The sequence below is a fragment of the Chelonia mydas genome, chromosome 1 (genome assembly GCF_015237465.2).
Source record: "Chelonia mydas isolate rCheMyd1 chromosome 1, rCheMyd1.pri.v2, whole genome shotgun sequence".
Classification (NCBI taxonomy): Eukaryota; Metazoa; Chordata; order Testudines; family Cheloniidae; genus Chelonia; species Chelonia mydas.
The window spans coordinates 226,562,972-226,584,481 of record NC_057849.1 but is presented as its reverse complement, the minus strand read 5'-3'; the positions used below and the strand labels follow the sequence as shown (position 1 = coordinate 226,584,481).

Below are 21,510 nucleotides of genomic sequence, written 5' to 3'. Positions count from 1 at the left end.
CCTGTCTCTCCCCCTATCCTCTCTACTGTCCATGGTCTCCTAGACAAGAAGACCTCATTCCCTCTCTATCCATACACGTTGACCATCCTCCTCTACAAGTGGATCTCACAACTCTTGGTTGGGCGTTTTCCGCAGAGCAACTTCTGCCGGTCTCAGGCTCCACCAAAAAACTGTTGCTGCATACCATCAAGGTCTCCCGCTCGGTGGATTAGCACAACCTGCTAGAACCCCCACGATAACAACAAGCTCAGTTTAACAGCAGAGCCGTACCGATTGATTGCATTGGCAGCAGGTACAGGGGCAGCTCTCCTCTTGCTGCTGTGTTGTTGGCACAAATACTTTCACTGTCTCCCCCAAGGCAGACCGCACACATCGCAACTTCATTACAGTTACTTCCCGAGACTAGGTCCTGCCCAGCTGGGAGGAGCTGCACACCGCACCTTTAGTGGTTAGCTGTCCTTGCCTCAAAACACACCCACATACCCAGCCAAAACAGTAACTTTTTACAAAATAATATAACCCGTCCCCAGGCCGTCTCCACCCAGTGAAATCCTCCTTCCTGGGGGGACTGGCTGCAGCTACTTAGGAGTGAAGTCCAGGCAGCACAGCTCCAATGTTACTGCACTCCGTGGAGTGGAGAGGGTTGAAGCGGGACTCAGGGTGGTACACAGCTCTCTGCACCAGCATGAATTTCACCTGTCAAGGGGAGCCAGAGCCATATGCTCCCTTTTTACTACAAAAGATGGGGGGAGGGTAATTCTACTCCAAAAGCAAGCTGTGAGAAGTAATATATACCATGCTACGCGGGCAGGAGAAAAACAAAAGTTGTGGTACCATACACTGAGATTAGGTCTTGAATGGGTGGTTCTAGCCAAAGCAAGTACTATTTCTGGGGCAGATTAGGAGCTGTGCAGTGCTAGCCAGTGGTGGTATCTGTACTTCAGGGTCACAGAATCTGGACAATTACAGTGGGTTTTTTTTTTAACCTCTTGCATTCTCAGATGAAGACCGCACCCCCTAACTATTTCCAGATGGGTGCTGTAGATCTTAGGTGTCCATGGAAGTGATTATAAACGGCCACATGGGGGTGATAGGGATTTCTATCATCAGAGTTTGTTTTGGTTTTTTATATGGGTCCAGACTGCTGGCACTTAACATTAAAAAGGTTGCAGAGCCGTTTTTAAACTAAGAGATGGGGGAAAGCCAATTGCTGCAGAGGCGCACTTGGATTGGACAGAGACTTCTCTTAGAGGAGAGTCTATTGATAGAGATTCTCTAGGTTTTAGTCAGGAGGCGGGGATGGAAGAGGATGAAGTATGAGCCAGATCAGACAAGAAACATTCACATAAAGAATCTGGCACATCAGACAAGGTCAGACAAATAAACAGTGACAAGTTTTTAAAGTGCTTGTACACAAATGCTAGAAGTCTAAATAATAAGATGGGTGAACTAGAGTGCCTCATGTTAAAGGAGGATATTAATATAATAGACATCACAGAAACCTGGTGGACTGAGGACAATCAATGGGACACAATCATTCCGGGGTACAAAATATATCGGAAGAACAGAACAGGTCATGCAGGTGGGGGGGAATGTTGAGTGGCACTATATGTGAAAGAAAATGTAGAATCAAATGAAATAAAAATCTTAAATGAATCCATATGTTCCATAGAATCTCTATGGATAGTAATTCCATGCTCTAATAAGAATATAACAGTATGGATCTATTATCGACTACCTGACCAGGACAGTGATAGTGACGATGAAATGCTAAGGGAGATTAGAGAGGCTATCAAAATAAAGAACTCAATAGTGGGGGATTTCAATTATCCCTACATTGACTGGGTACATATCACCTCAGGACGAAATGCAGAGACAAAATTTCTTGATACTTTAAATGACTGCTTCTTGGAGCAGCTGGTACAGGAACCCACAAGGGGAGAGGCAACTCTCAATCTAGTCCTGAGTGGTGTGCAGGATCTGGTCCAAGAGGTAACTATAATAGCACCGCTTGGAAATAGTGACCATAATATAATAACATTCCTGTGGTGGGGAGAACACCTCAGCAGCCCAACACTGTGGCATTTAATTTCAGAAAGGGAAACTATGCAAAAATGAGGAGGTTAGTTAAACAAATTAAAAGGTACAGTGAGTAGAGAGAAATCCCTGCAAGCTGCATGGACACTTTTCAAAGACACCGTAATAGAGGCTCAACTTAAACGTATACCCCAAATTAAAAAACACCAGTAAAAAAACTAAAAAAGAGCCACTGTGACTTAACAACCATGTAAAAGAAGCAGTGAGAGATAAAAAGGCATCTTTTAAAAAGTGGAAGTTAAATCCTAGTGAGGTAAATAGAAAGGAGCATAAACACTGCCAAATTAAGTGTAAAAATGTAATAAGAAAAGCCAAAAAGGAGTTTGAAGAACAGCTAGCCAAAAACTCAAAAGGTAATAATAAAATGTTTTTTAAGTACATCAGAAGCAGGAAGCCTGCTAAACAACCAGTGGGGCCCCTGGGCATTGAGATACAAAAGGGGCACTTAAAGACGATAAAGTCATCGTAGAGAAACTAAATGAATTCTTTGCTTCAGTCTTCACGGCTGAGGATGTTAGGGAGATTCCCAAACCTGAGCTGTCCTTTGTAGGTGACAAATCTGAGGAATTGTCACAGATTGAAGTGTCACTAGAGGAGGTTTTGGAATTAATTGAGAAACTTAACTGTAACATGCCATTGGGACCAGATGGCATTCACTCAAGAGTTCTGAAAGAACTCAAATGTGAAATTGTGGAACTATTAACTATGGTTTGTAGCCTGTCCTTTAAATCAGCTACTGTACCCAATGACTGGAAGATAACTAATGTAATGCCAATATTTAAGAAGGGCTCTAGAGGTGATGCTAGCAATTACAGACCGGTAAGTCTAACGTCAGTGCCGGGCAAAGTAGTTGAAACAATAGTAAAGAATAAAGTTGTCAGACACATAGAAGAACATAAATTGTTGGGCAAAAGTCAACATGGTTTCTGTAAAGGGAGATCATGTCTTACTAATCTATTAGAGTTCTTTGAGGGGGTCAACAAACATGTGGACAAGGGGGATCCAGTGGACATAGTATACTTAGATTTCCAGAAAGCCTTTGACAAGGTCCCTCACCAAAGGCTCTTACATAAATTAAGTTGTCATGGGCTAAAAGGGAAGATCCTTTCATGGATTGAGAACTGGTTAAAAGACAGGGAATAGGTAGGAATAAATGGTAAATTTTCAGAATGGAGAGATGTAACTAGTGGTGTTCCCCAAGGGTCAGTCCTCAGACCAGTCCTATTCAACTTATTCATAAATGATCTGGAGAAAGGGGTAAACAGTGAGGTGGCAAAGTTTGTAGACGATACTAAACTGCTCAAGGTAGTTAAGACCAAAGCAGACTGTGAAGAACTTCAAAGAGATCTCACAGAACTAAGTGATTGAGCAACAAAATGGCAAATGAAATTTAATGTGGATAAATGTAAAGTAATGCACATTGGAAAAAATAATCCCAACTATACATACAATATGATGGCGTCTAATTTAGCTACAACTAATCAGGAGAAAGATCTTGGAGTCATCGTGGATAGTTCTCTGAAGATGTCCACGCAGTGTGCAGCGGCAGTCAAAAAAGCAAACGGGATGTTAGGAATCATTAAAAAAGGGATCGAGAATAAGACAGAGAATATCTTCTTGCCCTTATATAAATCCATGGTTTGCCCACATCTTGAATATTGCGAACAGATGTGGTCCCCTCATCTCAAAAAAAATATACTGGCATTAGAAAAGGTTCAGAAAAGGGCAATTAAAAGATTAGGGATTTGGAACGGGTCCCATATGAGGAGAGATTAAAGAGGGTAGGACTTTTCAGCTTGGAAAAGAAGAGACTAAGGGGGGATATGACAGAGGTATATAAAATCAAGAGTGGTGTGGAGAAAGTGAATAAGGGAAAGTTATTTACTTGTTCCCATAATATAAGAACTAGGGGCCACCAAATGAAATTAATGGGCAGCAGGTTTAAAACAAATAAAAGAAAGTTCTTCTTCACTTAGCGCACAGTCAACCTGTGGAGCTCCTTGCCTGAGGAGGTTGTGAAGGCTAGGACTATAACAGGGTTTAAAAAAGAACTGGATAAATTCATGGAGGTTAAGTCCATTAATGGCTATTAGCCAGGATGGGTAAGGAATGGTGTCCCTAGCCTCTGTTTGTCAGAGGGTGGAGATGGATGGCAGGAGAGAGATCACTAGATCATTACCTGTTAGGTTCACTCCCTCTGGGGCTCCTGGCATTGGCCACTGTCAGTAGACAGGATACTGGGCTGGATGGACCTTTGGTCTGACCCAGTATGGCCATTCTTGTGTTTTTATGTCATCACATGGTTTCACAGAGGAGGTTTTGGCTTGCGTGCTTAGAGCAATTTTTACAATAAGTATCTTTTCCCACATAAATCATTGTAGTCCTAGGCCTTGTTTGGGGGAAAGGGTACTTGTATAAGTAAGCAGAAGATGTTTTTCAGTTTGAATGCAGAATTTATCTTAGTACATTAACTGTTTAAAAAAAAGACTTTGAAGATAGCATAGATAGAGCCCTGCAAATCTACGGATATCTGCTTTATATCCTTGGATCATTTTTGCGGATTGTGGATCAGATGCAGATACAAATTCTGTATCCACGCAAAGCTCTAAGCATAGACAGACTGGAGAATCAGGATTGCTGTCTCTTCCCCTATTGGAAAAAAGATTAGGTGATGGGCCCTGCTTACTGTTGGTAAAATGAACATTACCCTGTGACCCTCTGCACCCCGTATTCACCATAGTAAATATGATTATGGTATGATTAGGATATAATTATGTTGCATCTTTTACTAGACATGTCATGTGAGGTACTTATGGAAGAGTTATGGTTTTCTGAATATAATTATCCTATTTGTATGAATGTATAATTTTTGTATCTAGAGTTATGAATATTGACTATGTACCTGCATTTTAAATTTGTTTACTCCTGGGTAACACCCCAAAATTCGTTTGCATTCAGGCTAGCCAGCACATCATGAATGGCCTATGCAAGTTGAATGGACCATCAGCAAAGACAATGGGCCATGGAAAAGGCTTGTCCTCACCTGGGGAAGCTTCAGACAGCCTATGGATAATGGCTATCATGACTCATCAAGCATGCTGCGGGGGCATGTGACGAGACACACATGATACTGAACTCCATTTTTCCATAAACTGGGCTGGGAGCTTGGCTTGAAACAAAGGGGTTCCTGCCATATGGAAGAAACTATAATAGGGGAAAGTGACATTACCAAGAGGCCTCACTCCCTCTACAGCTCACCACCTTAGGAAGTGCTGGTTCCAGGCTGGAAAAGAGGATTCTTGCCTGTGTATAAAACATCTACAAACTGCTTGTACCATCTAACAGGGCGAGACACTCTTTGATTCAAATCCTGTGTACTATGTTAGGCTTATATTGTGTTTTGTTTATTTGCTAGGTAATCTACTGTGATCTATTTGCTATCACTTCTAATCACTTCAAATCTAACTTTCTGTAGTTAATAAATCTATTTTATATTTTTTCCTAAAACAGTGTGTTTTGAGTGAAGCGTTGGGGGGAAAATCTCAGTTCAGTTAACAAAGGCTTTGTGCATGTTCCTCTCCACATTGAGGGAAGGGCAGACTGGGTAATAAATTCATACTAATAGAGCTTTTGACTGGGGCAGAACGGTACAGCTCTGGGGTGTTAGGCTGGGGGTATTTTGGCTGGAGCCTCTTTATTGTTGGTTCATGCAGTGGCTGGCAGAACATTCTTGAACACAGCTGGGTGGGTCCTGCCTGTGGATGCTGGTATGAGTGCAAGCTTGGAGGGCTTTGCAGCTTGTCACAATGTCACACTGTGAGAGGAAACCCAGATTGGTAAGACAGAGGGTTCAGCTGTACCCCAGTTACAGATGGCACCCCTGAGTGGACCCATCACATACTCCTCACTTTAAATGCGGCCAAACCTTGCACACCTGAGGACACAATTCTGCAGGAGTGTCATCCTGTGGGCCCACCCAGAGCACCCTCCTGCAGCCAGCTATGGTACATCAGGTGCACCTACCTCAGTTTTCCCACTGAGGTAACCCAAGGTCTCTACGTCAGACTCTCGCCTCCATAGTACGCCTTCTTGGGGCTGGTTTATTACAGAAACATTCCACAAGTGGTCCAAAATGTAAGTGCCAACACATAGTCCATTTGTCACTCTCAACATAAGTCGTCATTAAAATTGCAAGATATTTCATCCCTCAACACCCCACAAATCACACACTGGCACCTTCTGCCACACGCAGATTTTTGTCCGTCTTCTGCCAGGATAGCTACCCCAGCCCTTCCAGCTGGAGTGCAGCACCTTTCTTCCCAGCCTCTCTGCTAAGAGGTCATCCTCACTAGGGGCGCATCCCTCTCTCCTTCTGGCCCCCTCAGTGTTCCCCTGGTTCTAGTTTGCCAGTGTGGAGAAGTCAGAAGATAAACCCCTCCACTGCTCCCCTGCCTTCAGCAATCTCCAGCCCTGGGCTCTGGCTTAAAAATCAGCAGGCAACTCCCCCTGTCCAGGCCTGGCACTCTGGCTTAGGGATACCTGACACTAAATTCCTCTTGCTGTTCTCCTGTCTTCCCCCTTCCCCCATTAATCAGATACTATCTCCTGGCTCTGGTAATGATCAGTCACCCATGCACCTGCCCCATCCCTTTTCAACTCTCACTCATGCAGATGATTTACCAGGTCTCCCTCCCTCTCACACGCCCTGCCCTCTTAGTTGGCTGAATGAGAGCCCTTGGTCTGGTACAGAGGCACTGGATCTGCTTCATTTACAGGGGCCAGGCACGCTGTGTTATAGAGATTCTCTCATTCTTAAATGAAAGAGCCTCCTTTCATAAACTCCCTCTTCCTTGTCCGCTAATATACCACCAGCATATCCAGATGTCCTTTCTTCCAGTATGTGAAGTTAGCTGTGTGCCTTTTGCTTTGCATCATCTACGTTGCATCAAGTGAACAGTACCTTACATCTGTGTACACTTGTGATTTGACCACTAGAGGTCACCAGTCTATGCTGTCTACATTAAAGCAATTGGGTGGATTATTGAGTAGGAGAAAGTACAAGAGTGAAGAGTGCAGTACTACTATTTATAACATCTCTGCTCTACGTCCCCCAGCAACAGCGGACGGCTCATGATATCTGAGCACTTCCTTTTACATTAATGGTCACTGTTGGGTTTTTTGTTTGAAATGCTGATGTGTCTTTTTTTAGCCTTTCCCCTTTCAGCAGAAAGGGTAGGGCTATTATTTAAAGCCTTCCTCCAAAATCTTTACTTATGGCTACTAAGTGGAGCTATTTTTAACTTTGGTGCGGATGAGGGAAGCATCTGAGTGGTTGATGATAATAATGAGCCAAGCATATAAATCTTTATCATTATAGTCTGAACTATTGAGCTCCCGTAACCTCGCGCACATTATTAGCCCACAAAAAAGGCTGCGGATCATTAGAGTTAAGAATATTTAATGATTTCTCACTAGCTTCCTTTTCTGTCTTCCTACTACTGAACAAAGTACACTCCCTGGCCCTGAAAGCCTTTCCTACACAAGGAACATTTTGCCAAAATTTCTCACCAGTGCTAATATGCTCTCGGATCCAGGATGTTAGCACTGTTGGGCGCTCTAGTTTAGGCAGGCTGCTGGCAGTTTAAACACCCTATTGATTAAACCAGTTGTGAGCAGGGTTAGACGAAGAGGGCTGGATCCTCAGGTGTGCTGGAGCAGCATGCAGCACAGCCCCTGGCGGCTCTCTGGGGGCTGCCTCAATCCCTGCCAGAACTTAAAGCTGCCTCAGGGTGGCTCCAAGTTTCATCCGTTTGTCGTGGCCCCCTGCGACAGCTGGGAATGGAACCCAGAGCCTTCACCCCTATTAACCATGAACCCATGCTTGTCGTGCTTTCTCTTCTACTTGAGCCTTCTCGCTTTGAGAACTATACCCGGATGAATCAAGGCCTGTGGGAGTAATACCTAATGCATGTCTGCACATCAAGAGACTGGTTCTAAGAAATGTGGAGTGCCTTCAGTTCTCATTGTGTTCAGCACCTCACAGGGCATGGGTCACAAGCACAGTAGCCTCTGTGTGTGTTAACAGCCCATTTTTAATTTCATTGCAATTAACAGTGTGTGCCATCCAGCTCTTCCTCTTGTATTCTGCAGAATCCTGGCATTAAATGGCATCTGAGCTGAGTAATTAGCTACAACAAAACTCATCAAAACTGAGTTCCAATTGCTATTCCATGCTAGTAAAATGTTATTTCAACAGAAAAAGATAAAATTTTAATTATTTAGTGATTGTCAAGAACATTTCATATGAATTTTCTAATGTCCCCTCCTCCTTCCTTCTCTCTGTTCTGTTTTCAGTGATTTTTATTATAGTCATCTCAGTAAGGCATTCTCTATGGGGAAAAATTCAGAGGGCCACCACAAGGCCTATGTAGTGTACCCATTTGGATCAGGTCTGACCCACAGAAGGACTCCGGGGTGAATCTGTCTCAAACTGTCATGCTGAAGCTGTTCCATGGATATCAATAATTAAATATGCATCGGGCCAGAGAGTGAGTCTCACTCTACAGTCCAGGCGTCAGGGTATTCACCTGAGAGGTGGGAAACCCAAGTTCAAATTACTTCTTTACATAAGGCAGAAGGGGGAATTGAACACTAGTCTTCTGTAGCTCAGCTGAGAGCAAAAACCATAGTGCTAACAGTTAGAAGGGGTTAGGAAGTGGCACCTCCAGTCTGTCACCATTTTATATGGCATTAGGTTAAGATTTTGGCATTTTATTTGGCATTAGGTTAAGACTGACAGCTTCAGCCCCTGCTGTCTGTGGTGGTTCAGAGCTTAGGGACCAGTGGCTCGGAGCTCCAGGGCCCCACAGCCCCCAGTGGCTGACAGCTCCAGCCCCGCCGCCACAGGGCATGGGGTTGAAGCTGAAAATGTGATGGAGGTCTTGGAAAGTCACTGAATCCATCATCTCCATGACAAAAACTTAACCTTAGCCATTAGGCATCTGCTGCTGCATTTCTTGCAAGAAATGCTTTAGGTGCCTAACTCCAGGAGAGGGTTCGTGGCTGAGAATCCCAAATGGTGACAGGTGCCTCCATCCAGCCCAAACTTAGATGCCTACATCCCTGAGAAGGGTGAAGTTTAGCCCCCACCCCTCTCAGTATTTGCTATTGGCTAGTTCTGGCACAGCTTGCTGGCTTTTGTGTTTCCCATTCTCAGGTGCATGTTTCATCACATGAATTGTACACCTAACTCAGGGCTGTGAATTCCACTATGTGGCAAAGTGCATAACTGTTAGGCATTGCAACACTGAGCAATGTAATGCCTAAGTCCCTTTGTGGATTTAGCCCCAATTCCTTAAACCAGAGCTTAGGTGAGACTTAGGTGGGCATGAGCGTTGAACTAGTTCTCTGCACAAGGATGAATTTCAACCAATAAGGGGAGAAAGGGTCATGATGTAGGCAAGAATAGGTGTAGTCATGAGTGACTCACCTTGTTCCTAGTCCTGAAGGCAAAACTATAACATGCAGGAGCTATTTTGTGTGCGCATCTGGCCTTTTGATACTTGACAAGGACAAAATGAACTCAAAAAGAAGACACTTTTCAGCCTGCATATGTTAATGAAACAAATGACCAAACCTCCATGCATGGAACATGTCTTTATTAAATAGGCAAGCAAGCACAGAAGTATAATGTGTAGTGCTTAATAGTCATACAGTACTAAAAATATAAAAATAGAAATAAAATTTCACTGAAAGCTGTTTCACTCACAAATATACAAGGAAAGGTGCTGTCAAGCCACATCATGCCACACCACTTGCCAATTCCTGCATTGACAGGTTATTTTCCAACAGAAGCAAAATACTAAAATCTGCTAGTCCTTCCTCACAGCTTTTGGTGAGATATACTATAGGGCTAGCAAAACGGGCCTCCTGCAGCTGAGAACTTAAAAATATAGATGTAATTAACTGAAGGATCAAAGGTACAATAATTCTGTAGAATCTCATTGTTATGGTAGCCTGCACCAGGTTAAGTATGTAACTACCCACAGGCAAATCAGGAAAATAAAAAGACTTAGAAAAAATAAACTCGAATCCTGCTTATAAATCAGACTATTAATGGCTGACAGTCAATTACTGCAACTGTATTCTGCATAAATACCATCGCTTGTGTAATACTCCCATCTGCTGGAGCATCCTTAGAATCTCTTCTTCAAGACCTGCTAGTTCATTTATGTATTTGTACCAGCATGTACATCCATCTTCAGCTTATGTCTGAACGGCTCTAAAAGTGCCAAAAATACTAAGTTCCCTCAACATCCATAATTTCAGTGAAACTTGAGAGTGCTCACAATCCAGCAGAAAGCGCTCGTTACCAAAGAGGATCATTCTCAATGGGTGAAACTCAGACCTGTGCGGAAGACCAGCTCTTGGGAGAAACTGACTCCTAACCATAGGCCCAGCACAACCCCCGTGCACCACTTACAACTCACTTACACCCTATGCTGAGGGCTTGACTGAGACTTAAGTGGGTGAACAGGCCCTTGTGATAGCCCGTCCTCTTCACAGGGATGAATTTCATTCACTCTGAATACAGCCACCTCTTATCAGACATAAGAGCATGTGTGCGTGGAGTGACAACCACAGTTATGTTTGTCTTGCAAAGTATGCCAGCGAACGGTATCCACTCAGAAATTATACAAATAATGGAAGTGCGGAAATTAAAGGAAACCCCCATCTTTATCCTTATTAATTTGGGATAGGATTGTTTTGTTCTTGACATTCCAACTATAAAAATAAATGTGACAGCTAACCCCTGAGATCATTCTAGCATACAGTTTGGTTTGGCCTTTTACTGATTTCTTTCTGAAATAATTTTTTATTTGGTTTACTGAATTTTATTTAGGTTTCCAGTGAAAAGCTTCTATAAAATACATTAAATAATCAATGTGGGGCTGAAAAAGTGTACATTCTAGTTGCATATATGATACATACCTTATACTTATATAATACATTCCATAACAGCTGAGTATTCTTGTATTATCTATGAAATTCTTGCATGTTGACAAAAGATTAAAATGTTGAAGGATAAACAGCTGTTTAGGATCAAGAATAATAGTGTTTCCTATGGTTTACTTAGATTTTGTTTGTTTTTAAGTCATGTTACACATAATAGCTACAGTAGTTTGTCCAGCAGGTAATAAACGAATGCATAAAGCACTTCTAGCTAATATTTGGATATTGTATGCATGCATTTTTTTATAAATAAAAGTCAAATGTGAGGTCACACTTTCCCATCTTCTGCTTATAAACTAAATCAAATTTCTCATTCATTGACACAGTGAAGATGTCTTTCCATAGCCCAACTCGTCCTGAAATACAGAGAAAGAGCACAAGTCAGACTGGTGACATGACAGAACACTGACTTTTCTAAAATTATGTGTCTGATCAGATGGGGTACCAGGCACCTCCTGTCAACTGCAGATTAACCTCTACTCACTTTTACTTCAATGAGACTTGGGGTGCTTAGCCTCTGCAGGAGGTGTGATTCATTTATACACCCCAATAAATCCCTTTGAAGCCCTCAAAATAGGTGCCACATTCCTTGTGCTGGCCATCTGGCCACAGTGACTTGAAGTTAAATTAGTTATTACACATGACAAGTGTCATTCTGCGAAATAATTATTTTCCCAGTACCCCGGAAGATATAATTAACTACTAGAGGGTTTTTTTAAAAATCCCCAAAGATGAAGGCTTTGAAATTGACTGAAAATGCTTAATCTGACAGTTTTTGACAAATAAATGCTGGTACTGGCTTTCCTGTGTTAAACAGGGTAGTGAGTACTATTAATAAAAACATTCTTGCAGTCACAGAAGTCAGGTATTGATTTCAGTTGTGCTCTAGCAATGCATATGGGACAAATACAGTACACTGTGCAACATAAAATCATACATTATCCTTTAGGTAATAAAACAGGATTCTTCCTTTGTCTCAAAAAGAAAATTGAAGAACCTTGTTATTCCTGAATCTCTCTAATGATACCTTAGGTACAAATTACAAGTTTTATAAATGGAATGTACTAGAGTGTGTTTTACTAGCATCTGTTTCTCAACCATATAGACTGATAGCTTGTCAAAAAGTTACCCACCTGGTTTATCATTTGAATCATGCAACTGTGTAATTTATGATGTGATATGAAGCAAAAATAAGTAATATAGCTAATCAAAATGCTCTGCTTTCACAGCAGCTCAGGGTTTCTTCAGAGTAAAGATCAATGTGCTAAAAGAAAAAAAATTAAAGAACCAAAATAAAGCAAAATAATAAGGTAAACATAGTTGATAAATTAAAAATATTTGGAACAAATTACAGTAAACTGTGGTTACTCCTGGGGGAATTCTGCGACACACACAGGAGACCTGATGTGGTTACTCTCCTGGCGGTGGGGGGGGGGGGGGGCAGGAGGAGGACAGGCGTGTCTAGAGGGTTCCTGGCAGATGCAGTTTCCAGCACGCCTTGAGGGAAGGAGACAGCGGCGCGCAGGAAACTTCACACAAGCCTGGGACCGAGAATCAGGCTGTTTCTCCTTCTGGATCCCTGGGCTCTGAAGGGTAGGAGGGTAGGTGTCTGGGCTGGAGTAGGGGAAAGCCTCTGAGCAAGGGGGTGCCCCAAAGCTGGGCTCAGTGGGGGAGGAAGTGCGGGTATCTGGGCTCTGGCAGGGAGGGGGTGCGGTTATCTGGGCTGTAGTACCCTGTGGCTGGGCTCTGGGAGGTAGGGGGTTCAGGTTTATTGGCTGGGGGGGGCCACAGCTGGGCTCTAAGGGGGCGGGGGGTTGGGCTGAGCTGGGGTGGGGTGCAGAGAAACAGGTACTGGGTTATCACAGGGGTTTCTTTAACTCTATTCCTGGGGGAATTTTTGTGTGTGTCTGTATTGTTACAGACATACTTACTGGCAGGTATTTTGAAATAAATTACCAAAATAATAGAAACTGGCATGATTATGCAGTGTTATTTTGACAAATAAAATTTTCAGAATTTTAAAATATTGTGCACAGAATTTTTATTTTTTGGTGCAGAATTCCCCCAGGAGCATGTGGTGTTATTGCTACCATGCTAGATCACATAAATGAACAGAGGACAAAACTGCCATTAATGAAGTTGCATTTTGAAGGAACAAAACATTGCAAAAGCCAAAAACAGCAATCAAAATGAATTCAAAATAAGGAATTTCAATAAAAAGCAGACAGCAAATAAATGAACAGGTATTTAGTTGACTACTGTAGCTCCCTCCTCTACCACAAAATAAGAGCTTATGTACAGTGCCTAGCATAAACGGGTACTGATCCCTGACTGGGGCTTCTAGGCTGTAATGTAAAGCAATAGATAATAATAACAGCAACAGAATAGGAACACAAAAGACAGACCATCACCCTACACCTGTTCTGGATGCCATGCAGACAGGCTGGTTTACAGAGAAGCTACTGTGCCTTCCAACTGAGGAGTGCCAGGTCGTGGTGTTCTCACCACAGCCCGTCTCTCTTTCCTCACAACTGCCATTCAAAAGGCCAGCAAAATCACTCCCCATAAGAGCTAGTCAGGGAGTGAGGAAGCAGCAGCACCAATGCCATGGCCCCATCCCTTGCCCCTGCTGAGCAGTTGAGCCATCGATTGGGATTAAAAGGAAGGTACCGCTGCCTTGGTCTCTCTCTCCTCTCCCCCCCTGGGAAAACTGAATGGCCAGGCCAAATTCTAACTTAACTATCCTATTGTACTAAAAGGCAATACATGAACTGGCAGAGGAATTGATGGTATCTCCGCTGTGTTTTCCCTCCAGGAGAGAGGTCACGGCTGTAAATCCCAAGCGGAAGTTAGGCTCCTAACTCCCTTTGAGGAGCAGGGTTTAGACCACACCCTTCTTTTGCCATTTCCTATTGGCTAGTTTAGGTGGCTCCTCACAATATGCTGGCTTTTGTGACTCCCATTCTTAGGCACCTAACAGTCCCCATGCACTGTATAGGGAGCCTGTGTGCCTATGTCAGGGATAAGGATTGCATTAGGTGGCAGGGTGACTAAAGTAAGGCATAGCAATGCTAAGCCAAAGTCTCCTTCGTGGATCTAGCCCTGTGTATTTTTTGCAGTGAGCTATACCGCTGACAAAGACAGAAACTGGGGGTGAGGGGGTGGGGGGAGTCCTTTAACTCGACCTGCTAACTCATGTGAAAACTATGAACTGCTTTGTTTTCACTAGGATTTTACCTTGTTACTTAACTTGAGCTAAGAATGCCCCTTTTTTGCCAGTGAACACACAGTCTATGAGGTTAGTGAAAATTATTATTATACCTGTTTTCAGACAGGTGAACGGAGGCACACAAAGGCTCAAAGTCACTGAGCAAGTTAAATACAAAGCAGGGAATGGATCTCAGGAACTCTGATTCCCAGTCTGCTACTCAAATAACTGCACTGCCTCTCTACAGTACATAGGGTGTCTTTCCATACCAGGCTTGCAGAGTAACAGATTTTTCAGATGAAAATAAGGAGCTGCCTTATGAAGACTGATCACGTGCTAATGTCATGCCAATATTCAAAAAGGCCAGTGGGATGATCCAGGTGATTGTAGTTAGCCTGATGTCAGTTCTGAGCAAAATCATGGAAAAAGCTGATACAGGATTCAGTCAATACAGAACTAAAGGAGGGGAATTAATGCCGGTCAGCATGAATTTATGGAAAACAGATCCTGTCAGACAAGCCTGTTTTCATTCTATGATGAGACTACATGTTTGGTTGATAAAGGTAACCATGTAGATGTAATATACTTACACTTTTGTAAGGCATTTGACTTAGTATGACACAACATTCTGGTAAAAAAAAATAGCACTATGCACTATCCGTAGAGCATACAAGAAATGGACTAAGAACAGGCTAACTGACAGAGCTCAAAAAGTCATTATCAATGGTAAACCATTATTGAATAGGGATGCTTCTAGTGAGGTTCTGCAGGGACCATACTAAGCCCAATGCTGTTCAGTATTTTTATCAATGATTGGGAAGTAAAAATATAATCACTGCTTATAAAAATTGTGGCTGATACGAAGATTGCAGAGTGGTAAATAATGATGAGGACAGATAATTGTACAGAGTAATCTGTATCACTTGGTAATCTGGGCCCATTCAAACAAAATGCAAGATCACACATCCAGGAACAAGGAATGCAGGCCATACCTACAGAATGGAGATCGGTATCCTGGGAAGCAGCGACTCTGAAAAGTATTTAGGAGTCATAATGGATAAATACCGTGAGTTCCCCATGTGCTGTTGTGGCAAAAAGGGCTAATGCTATCCTTGGATGTATAAACAGGGGAGTGGTGAGTAGGAGTAAGAAGGTGAGACCAATATTGGGATCCTGTTTACAGTTCTGGTGTCCATGTTTTTACAAGGATGTTGAAAGATTGTAAAGGGTGAAGAAAGCGCCACAAAAGTGATTTGAGGGCTGGAGAAAATACTTACAGAGATTTAAAGAACTCAATCTCTTTAGCTTCTCAAAAAGAAGATTGAAAGGTAAATTGATTTGTGTGTGTAAGTACTGTCACAGGGAGAAAATACCAGGTACTACAGAGCTGTTTAATCTAGCACGGTGGTCTCCAACCTTTTTATGCTCAAGATCACTTTTTGAATCTAAGGGCAACCGAGGATTTACCCTGCCCCTTCCCCGAGGTCCCGCCCCTTCCCCAAAGCCCCACCCTGCTCACTCTGTCCCTCCCCGCCCCCGTCAATCACGCTCTCCCCCCTCACTCACTTTCACCAGGCTGGGACAGGGGGTTGGCGTTCGGGAGGGGGTGTGGGCTCTGGGCTGGGGCGTTCGCAGTGTGGAAGGGGGCTCTGGGCTGAGCCTAGGGCAGGGGGTTGGGGTGCAGAGGGGGTGAGGGGTGCAAGCTCTAGGAGGGGGGTCAGGGCTGGGGCAGGGGTTTGGGGTTCAGGAGCAGGTATGGGGTGCTGGCTCTGGGAGGGGGCTCTGGGCTGGGGTAGAGCGTTGGGGTGCAGGAGGGGGTATAGGGTGCTTACTCTGGGAGGGGGCTCTGGGCTGGGGTAGAGTGTTGGGGTGCAGGAGGGGGCTCCAGGCTGGGGCAGAGTGTTGGGGTTCAGGAGGGGGTATAGGGTGCTTGCTCTGGGAGGGAGGTCAGGGCTAGGCCTTGGGGTGCAGGAGGAGATTCAGGGTGCAGAAGGGGGTATGGGGTGCTGGCTCTGGGAGGGGGCTCAGGCCTGGGGGTTGGAGTGCAGGAGGGGGCTTGGGGTCCTGGCTCTGGAAAGGGGTGCAGGGTGGGGCTTGGGGTGCAGGAGGGGGTTCAGGGTGCAGGAGGAGGTATGGGGTGCTGGCTTTGGGAGGGGGCTGGGGTGCGGCCTCACGCTGGGCAGCACTTACCTCCGGCAGCTCCCGGTTGATGGCAGATGCAGCGAGGCTAAGGCAGCCCCACACTGCTCGAGGAAGGGGCCAACGCGCCCCTGCAGCCCCTGGGGGGGGCATGTGGCTCCACGTGCTGCCTCTCCCTGCAAGCACTGCTCCCGCAGCTCTCCTGGCCAATGGGAGCTGTGGGCGTCGTGCCTGCAGGCAGGAGCAGCACATGGAGGGAGAGCCCTGCCCTCTCCCGGGGGCTGCGGGACTGCACTGGCCGCTTCCGGGAGTGGCATGAAGCTGGGGTAGGCAGGGAGTCTGCCTTAGTGGCAGCCACACTGTGCCACCGGAGATCACGATCGACTGGGAGACCCTCTAGGATCGACCAGTGGATCGCCATCAACTGGTTGGTGACCACTGATCTAGCAGATAAAGGTATAACAAGAACCAACGGCTGGAAGCTGAAGCCTGACAAATTCAAATTAGAAATTTTTTACAGTGAGGGTGATTACCCATTGGAATAAACTACCAAGGAAAACGATAGATTCTCCATCTCTTGTTGTCTTCAAATCAAGATGTCATGCCATCCTGGAAGAGATGCTTTAGTCCAGGGGTAGGCAACCTATGGCACGCGTGCCAAAGGTGGCACGGGAGCTGATTTTCAGTGGCACTCACACTGCCCGGATCCTGGCCACCAGTCCGGGGGGCTCTGCATTTTAATTTTATTTTAAATGAAGCTTCTTAAACATTTTAAAAAACTTATTTACTTTATATACAACAATAGTTTAGTTATATATTATAGACTTATAGAAAGAGACCTTCTAAAAACGTTAAAATGTATTACTGGCATGCAAAACCTTAAATTAGAGTGAATAAATGAAGACTCAGCACACCACTTCTGAAAGGTTGCCGACCCCTGCTTTAGTCAAACACTAGTTATTGGGCTCAATGCAGCAGTAACTGGGTGAAATTCTATGGCCTGTGTTATACCAGAGGTCAGACTAGATGATCTAATCTAATGGTCCCTTCTGGCCTTAAAATGTAGTGGTTATCTTTGCTGATGCTAGATATTCACCTTCTTCTTACAACCAGGTTGTTTTGGTTGTTGGGTTTTTTTTCAATCAAATACCTCTTTTAGGGCCAAATTTATCACTTATATAAGAGACAACACATTTAAAGTCAGTGGTGTTGCACCCACTTGCACCAATGCTGAAGTTGGCCCAATACCGTTAAAATATTTGTAAATATGCAATGTTCATCCTGGATGTTTTTATTTTCTTTTAAATCACATTCACTCCTTCTTTGTCCCAATACTAAACAGTCAAAGTTCCTATCCGACTAATGATAATTTTCCCTCTGATGTTTCAGTAACATTTTAGTGTAGATTGAATTTAAGACAATAATTTGCTAACACATCCTGTACGTTATCAATCCATCACTTATCCTTTTGTGACACCCACTTGAAGAAGTTGCTGTGTATATGACACATACCCCTGCCAACTGGAAGGGCTTCTGCATTACAGCACTGATCAATGAGTTGGTGGCAATGTTCCACCATGGATTCCAGCTGTGCTTTGTCATAAGAAACTCCCAAGAATCTCACCAGCTGCTCAACCATTGTTGCAAGGTCCTGTAAGAAAATATTTAAAAACAAGTAAAAGTCAATAGACTTCAAGATTAAATATACGAATGCAAAAAATGTGTTGAAGTAGAGTTAAGGCTGCAACCGCAAAATAGCATCCTGTGCGGCTTGTTTGCCCTTCCTGAGTGTAAAAGTTGAATCCCCCAAACTCAAATGTTGGAAAACCAGCAAATGCCAGGGGAAGAAACATAGATGCCTAGGAAACCTGAGGTGCCTGCAAGGCCTGGTGTGAGTTTTGTGGATCGAAATGGAGCCCAAACTGAGACTTCGGTGCCTAAACCCGTGACTTAGGTATCTACATCTGGTATTTAAGCGCATAAATAGCTTTGTGGATCTGGCCTTAAATCCTTATTAAGGCTCTTAAATAAATTACCTGATTTTCAAAAAGTGCTGAGAAACTTCACAGCTTACATGAAAGTCAGTGGACGCTGCTGGTGATCAATGGTTTGAAATATTAGGCCACACGTTTGGGAGTTCAAGTATGGACTCAGGAGTCTGACTTTAGAGTCCCAATTTGATGAATCTGAGTCACGATCAATATCAGGCAATAGAAAATTCTTTATAATATCTGGTTTACCTTGTGCATATCTTCATACTTGAGGAAAAGTACATTGGAGTCTGTGTGATGTTCCCAGAATTCTTGCACATGCTCAAACCATGAACCATATCCTACTGCAGAGACAGAGAACATTATAACTGACGAGGAATATGATCAATATTCTTATGAGTCCCTCTTGAACAGGAACTGAGGAAAATAAGTACCTTTGAATGGCTGAAGCACTTTATACTTCCAAGGGAATTTTGTTTGTTTCTGCACTGTTTTTATTCCTAATAAGGAACATCACTGAAATAGAGTATAGTCTCCATCAGTGTTGATGAGATCTTAACACCTTCACAGAGAGCTGATTTGCCCTAAAGGCATGTTATTATGGCTCTGCATTCAATGCAAAAGGCCACCGTGTTGCATGATGAGCCCCTTTTGAGATCAATAATACTGATGCATTGCTCATGAGTAGAAAGGGAGCCAGCAGAAAAAATGTGCCTGTAGATTCCCAATCACTATGCATATTACTGAATGGGAATGAGAGGACATTCCTGCAGTTTACATGTCACACTGCAGTCCACTTTCCTTTCACTTGGCTATACTCTGCAGAACATAGCTTCGAGGGAGAGTAGTGTAGATGGTCTAAGAAACCATTATCCACATTTGATAAAAGATTCCTCCTCACTGCATTCCTATGTGCAATGCAATTTCTAGGGTCAACATTTTCTTTCTTACTTAAGAAAGTAGTGAGGAAATGGCCCTATACATCCAAATGTTGTTCTGGAAACAAAAGTGAAAATCAAAAATAAAAATCTATAACCAGGAAATTCTACATACAGTTAAATCTTTCCCCTCCCCAATGCCCTAAAATCTAAATTTACTGTCTTGTTTCTGTTGCTTTTAAATTGTCTAGGAGCACTTCTGCTCATCCAAAAGAATATCAGTACTTAGGCCCAGAACTTTATCTCACTGGTGTAAATCCAGAATACATCCATTGACTTCAGTCAATGTACACCAATGTAATAAAGATCAGACACTGGTCCCTACAATCTGAGAAAAAAAATGTCTTTTGCTGCAAATATTATCAGAAGAAAATATATTTGGGTACACCATCCAGACAAAAATACATTCTGAAAATTTGTTAATTTATCAGTTTGTCATCTATCATAATTTCTAATGAGTACTTCAAATCATCAAGAAGTAGGATCTGCGCAAAACAGGCGAACGTTTTTCCACTTTTTGCACAAAACGTCTTGTCATCTGACTATGGGCAATTTTCTTTTCAAATTATGTTTTTCCATGAATTCAACAAAGTATACAAAATAAGAAAATATTCCACTTCTGAACTTCGCATTTTTAATTTAGTAATGGGCTCATTTTTACTTCACAAAGGGGCCTGTTTTCATGTGAAAATTCACAAAACACAGGTCATTTTCCAGCAAAACACACCCATTTTCAATGTATATAACAGTATGTGAAAAATTGGCATTTTGAGCTCTTTCTGTTGTTATGACTATTTCACACGCCTCTAAATATGTGTTTATATTAGGTCTACAAATTGGTGAAGCAAAAAATGTCACACAGGATAGCTCAATACCAGCTGCTCCTAACCCAAGCCGGGTGGATTTGATGGTGCAGAGCAGTAAGCATTTAAGATAGTGTTGACAGGTTACCATTATCTTATATGAGGAAAGCCTCTCAAATCTTCAGGGGATGATGCTACAGAATGAGGCGGTTCTCTGACTTCATCCCCATGCCCTGAAACTAAAGAGGCACCATGAAGAGAAGGTGTGTGGAGGGGTTTCTACAGGGCCAGGATGGGAGAGGGATGGAGGGAGAATGATGTCATGTTGGCTCAGTCCTCTTCCTCCAGAAAAACTTTGGCCAAAGGAGCCGGTTTTCTTCTCCTTTCATTCCCTCCCAGGGAAAAAAACTGAGGGCATGACATGGTCCTTAGTTAAATGTATTACACTATAAGAGGCCCCATTTGCACAGTTATAGGAACATAGAAAGTGTTATAATGTTTTACTGACTCTGTGATGTTGGGTTAAATCACATACCTGGGGCAAGATAACTGAACTAGCTTGAGTTTAAAGCACTCAGGGCTTGTCTACACTGGCAATTTACAGCACTGCAACTTTCTCATTATGGGGTGTGAAAAAACATCCCCCCTGAGCGCAGCAAGTTTCAGCGCTGAAAAGCGCCAGTGTAGACAGTGACCCAGGGCTGGGAGCTGCGCCCCTCATGGAGGTGGGTTTTTTAGAGCGCTGGGAGACCTCTCTCCCAGCGCTCTGGCATGACCACACAAGCCACGTTAAAGCGCCGCTGTGGCAGCACTTTAGCGATGCTAGTGTAGACTAGCCCTAACTGCCCGGAGCTAGAGATTTTTGTGTGTGGATGGGAGTCAGGTTTGGGGCAATACTCAAGTCATACTTTGAGCTAACAATGCAGTATAGACAAGCCCATAGAAACTGCCATCGTGAAACAAGCCAATAGTCCATCTTGTCTGGGTATCTTGTTTCCTACAGTGGCCAGAACCAGATATTTCAGAGGAAGGCATAAAACCTCCATAATACCCTTAATTTTACGATAGCACAATGTAGCTACGGTGTGCTTCACTGCAGATAGGCTGAAGGGTATTCCCACATAGTGCCTGATCCCTTCTTCTTGACTATGACAAAAACTTTCACTCTTAGCTTGGTCCAATCCTGTGAGGAACAGAGTGACTCCCAAGAGGTGATGAGTGCCATCAACATCCACTGAAATCAACAGGAGCTGAGGATGCTTGGTAATTCCCACAAGGCACCTGGCACATTGCAGGATTAGGCCCTGATTGACCTCACTGGG

At 43.5% G+C, this 21,510-nt stretch overlaps 1 protein-coding gene across 4 annotated transcripts in view; it reads right to left on the bottom strand.

Moving 5' to 3' along the window:
- Positions 1 to 9,738: 9,738 nt before the first annotated feature.
- The window catches only part of SULT4A1 (sulfotransferase family 4A member 1), a 40,970-nt gene continuing 29,198 nt past the window's right edge, over positions 9,739 to 21,510 (bottom strand). For 3 of the 4 annotated variants that reach the window (XM_007061752.4, XM_043538010.1, XM_037914806.2), the window contains 3 exons: positions 18,697 to 18,791; positions 17,969 to 18,107; positions 9,739 to 11,465 (listed from right to left, as the gene is read on the bottom strand). In XM_007061752.4, coding sequence (XP_007061814.1) covers positions 11,353 to 11,465; positions 17,969 to 18,107; positions 18,697 to 18,791 — 347 coding nt within the window. In that variant the 3' untranslated portion in view covers positions 9,739 to 11,352. Of the gene's footprint in view, positions 11,466 to 12,242; positions 12,374 to 17,968; positions 18,108 to 18,696; positions 18,792 to 21,510 lie in introns of all 4 variants that reach the window. The other variant, XR_006287888.1, reaches the window with a different exon arrangement.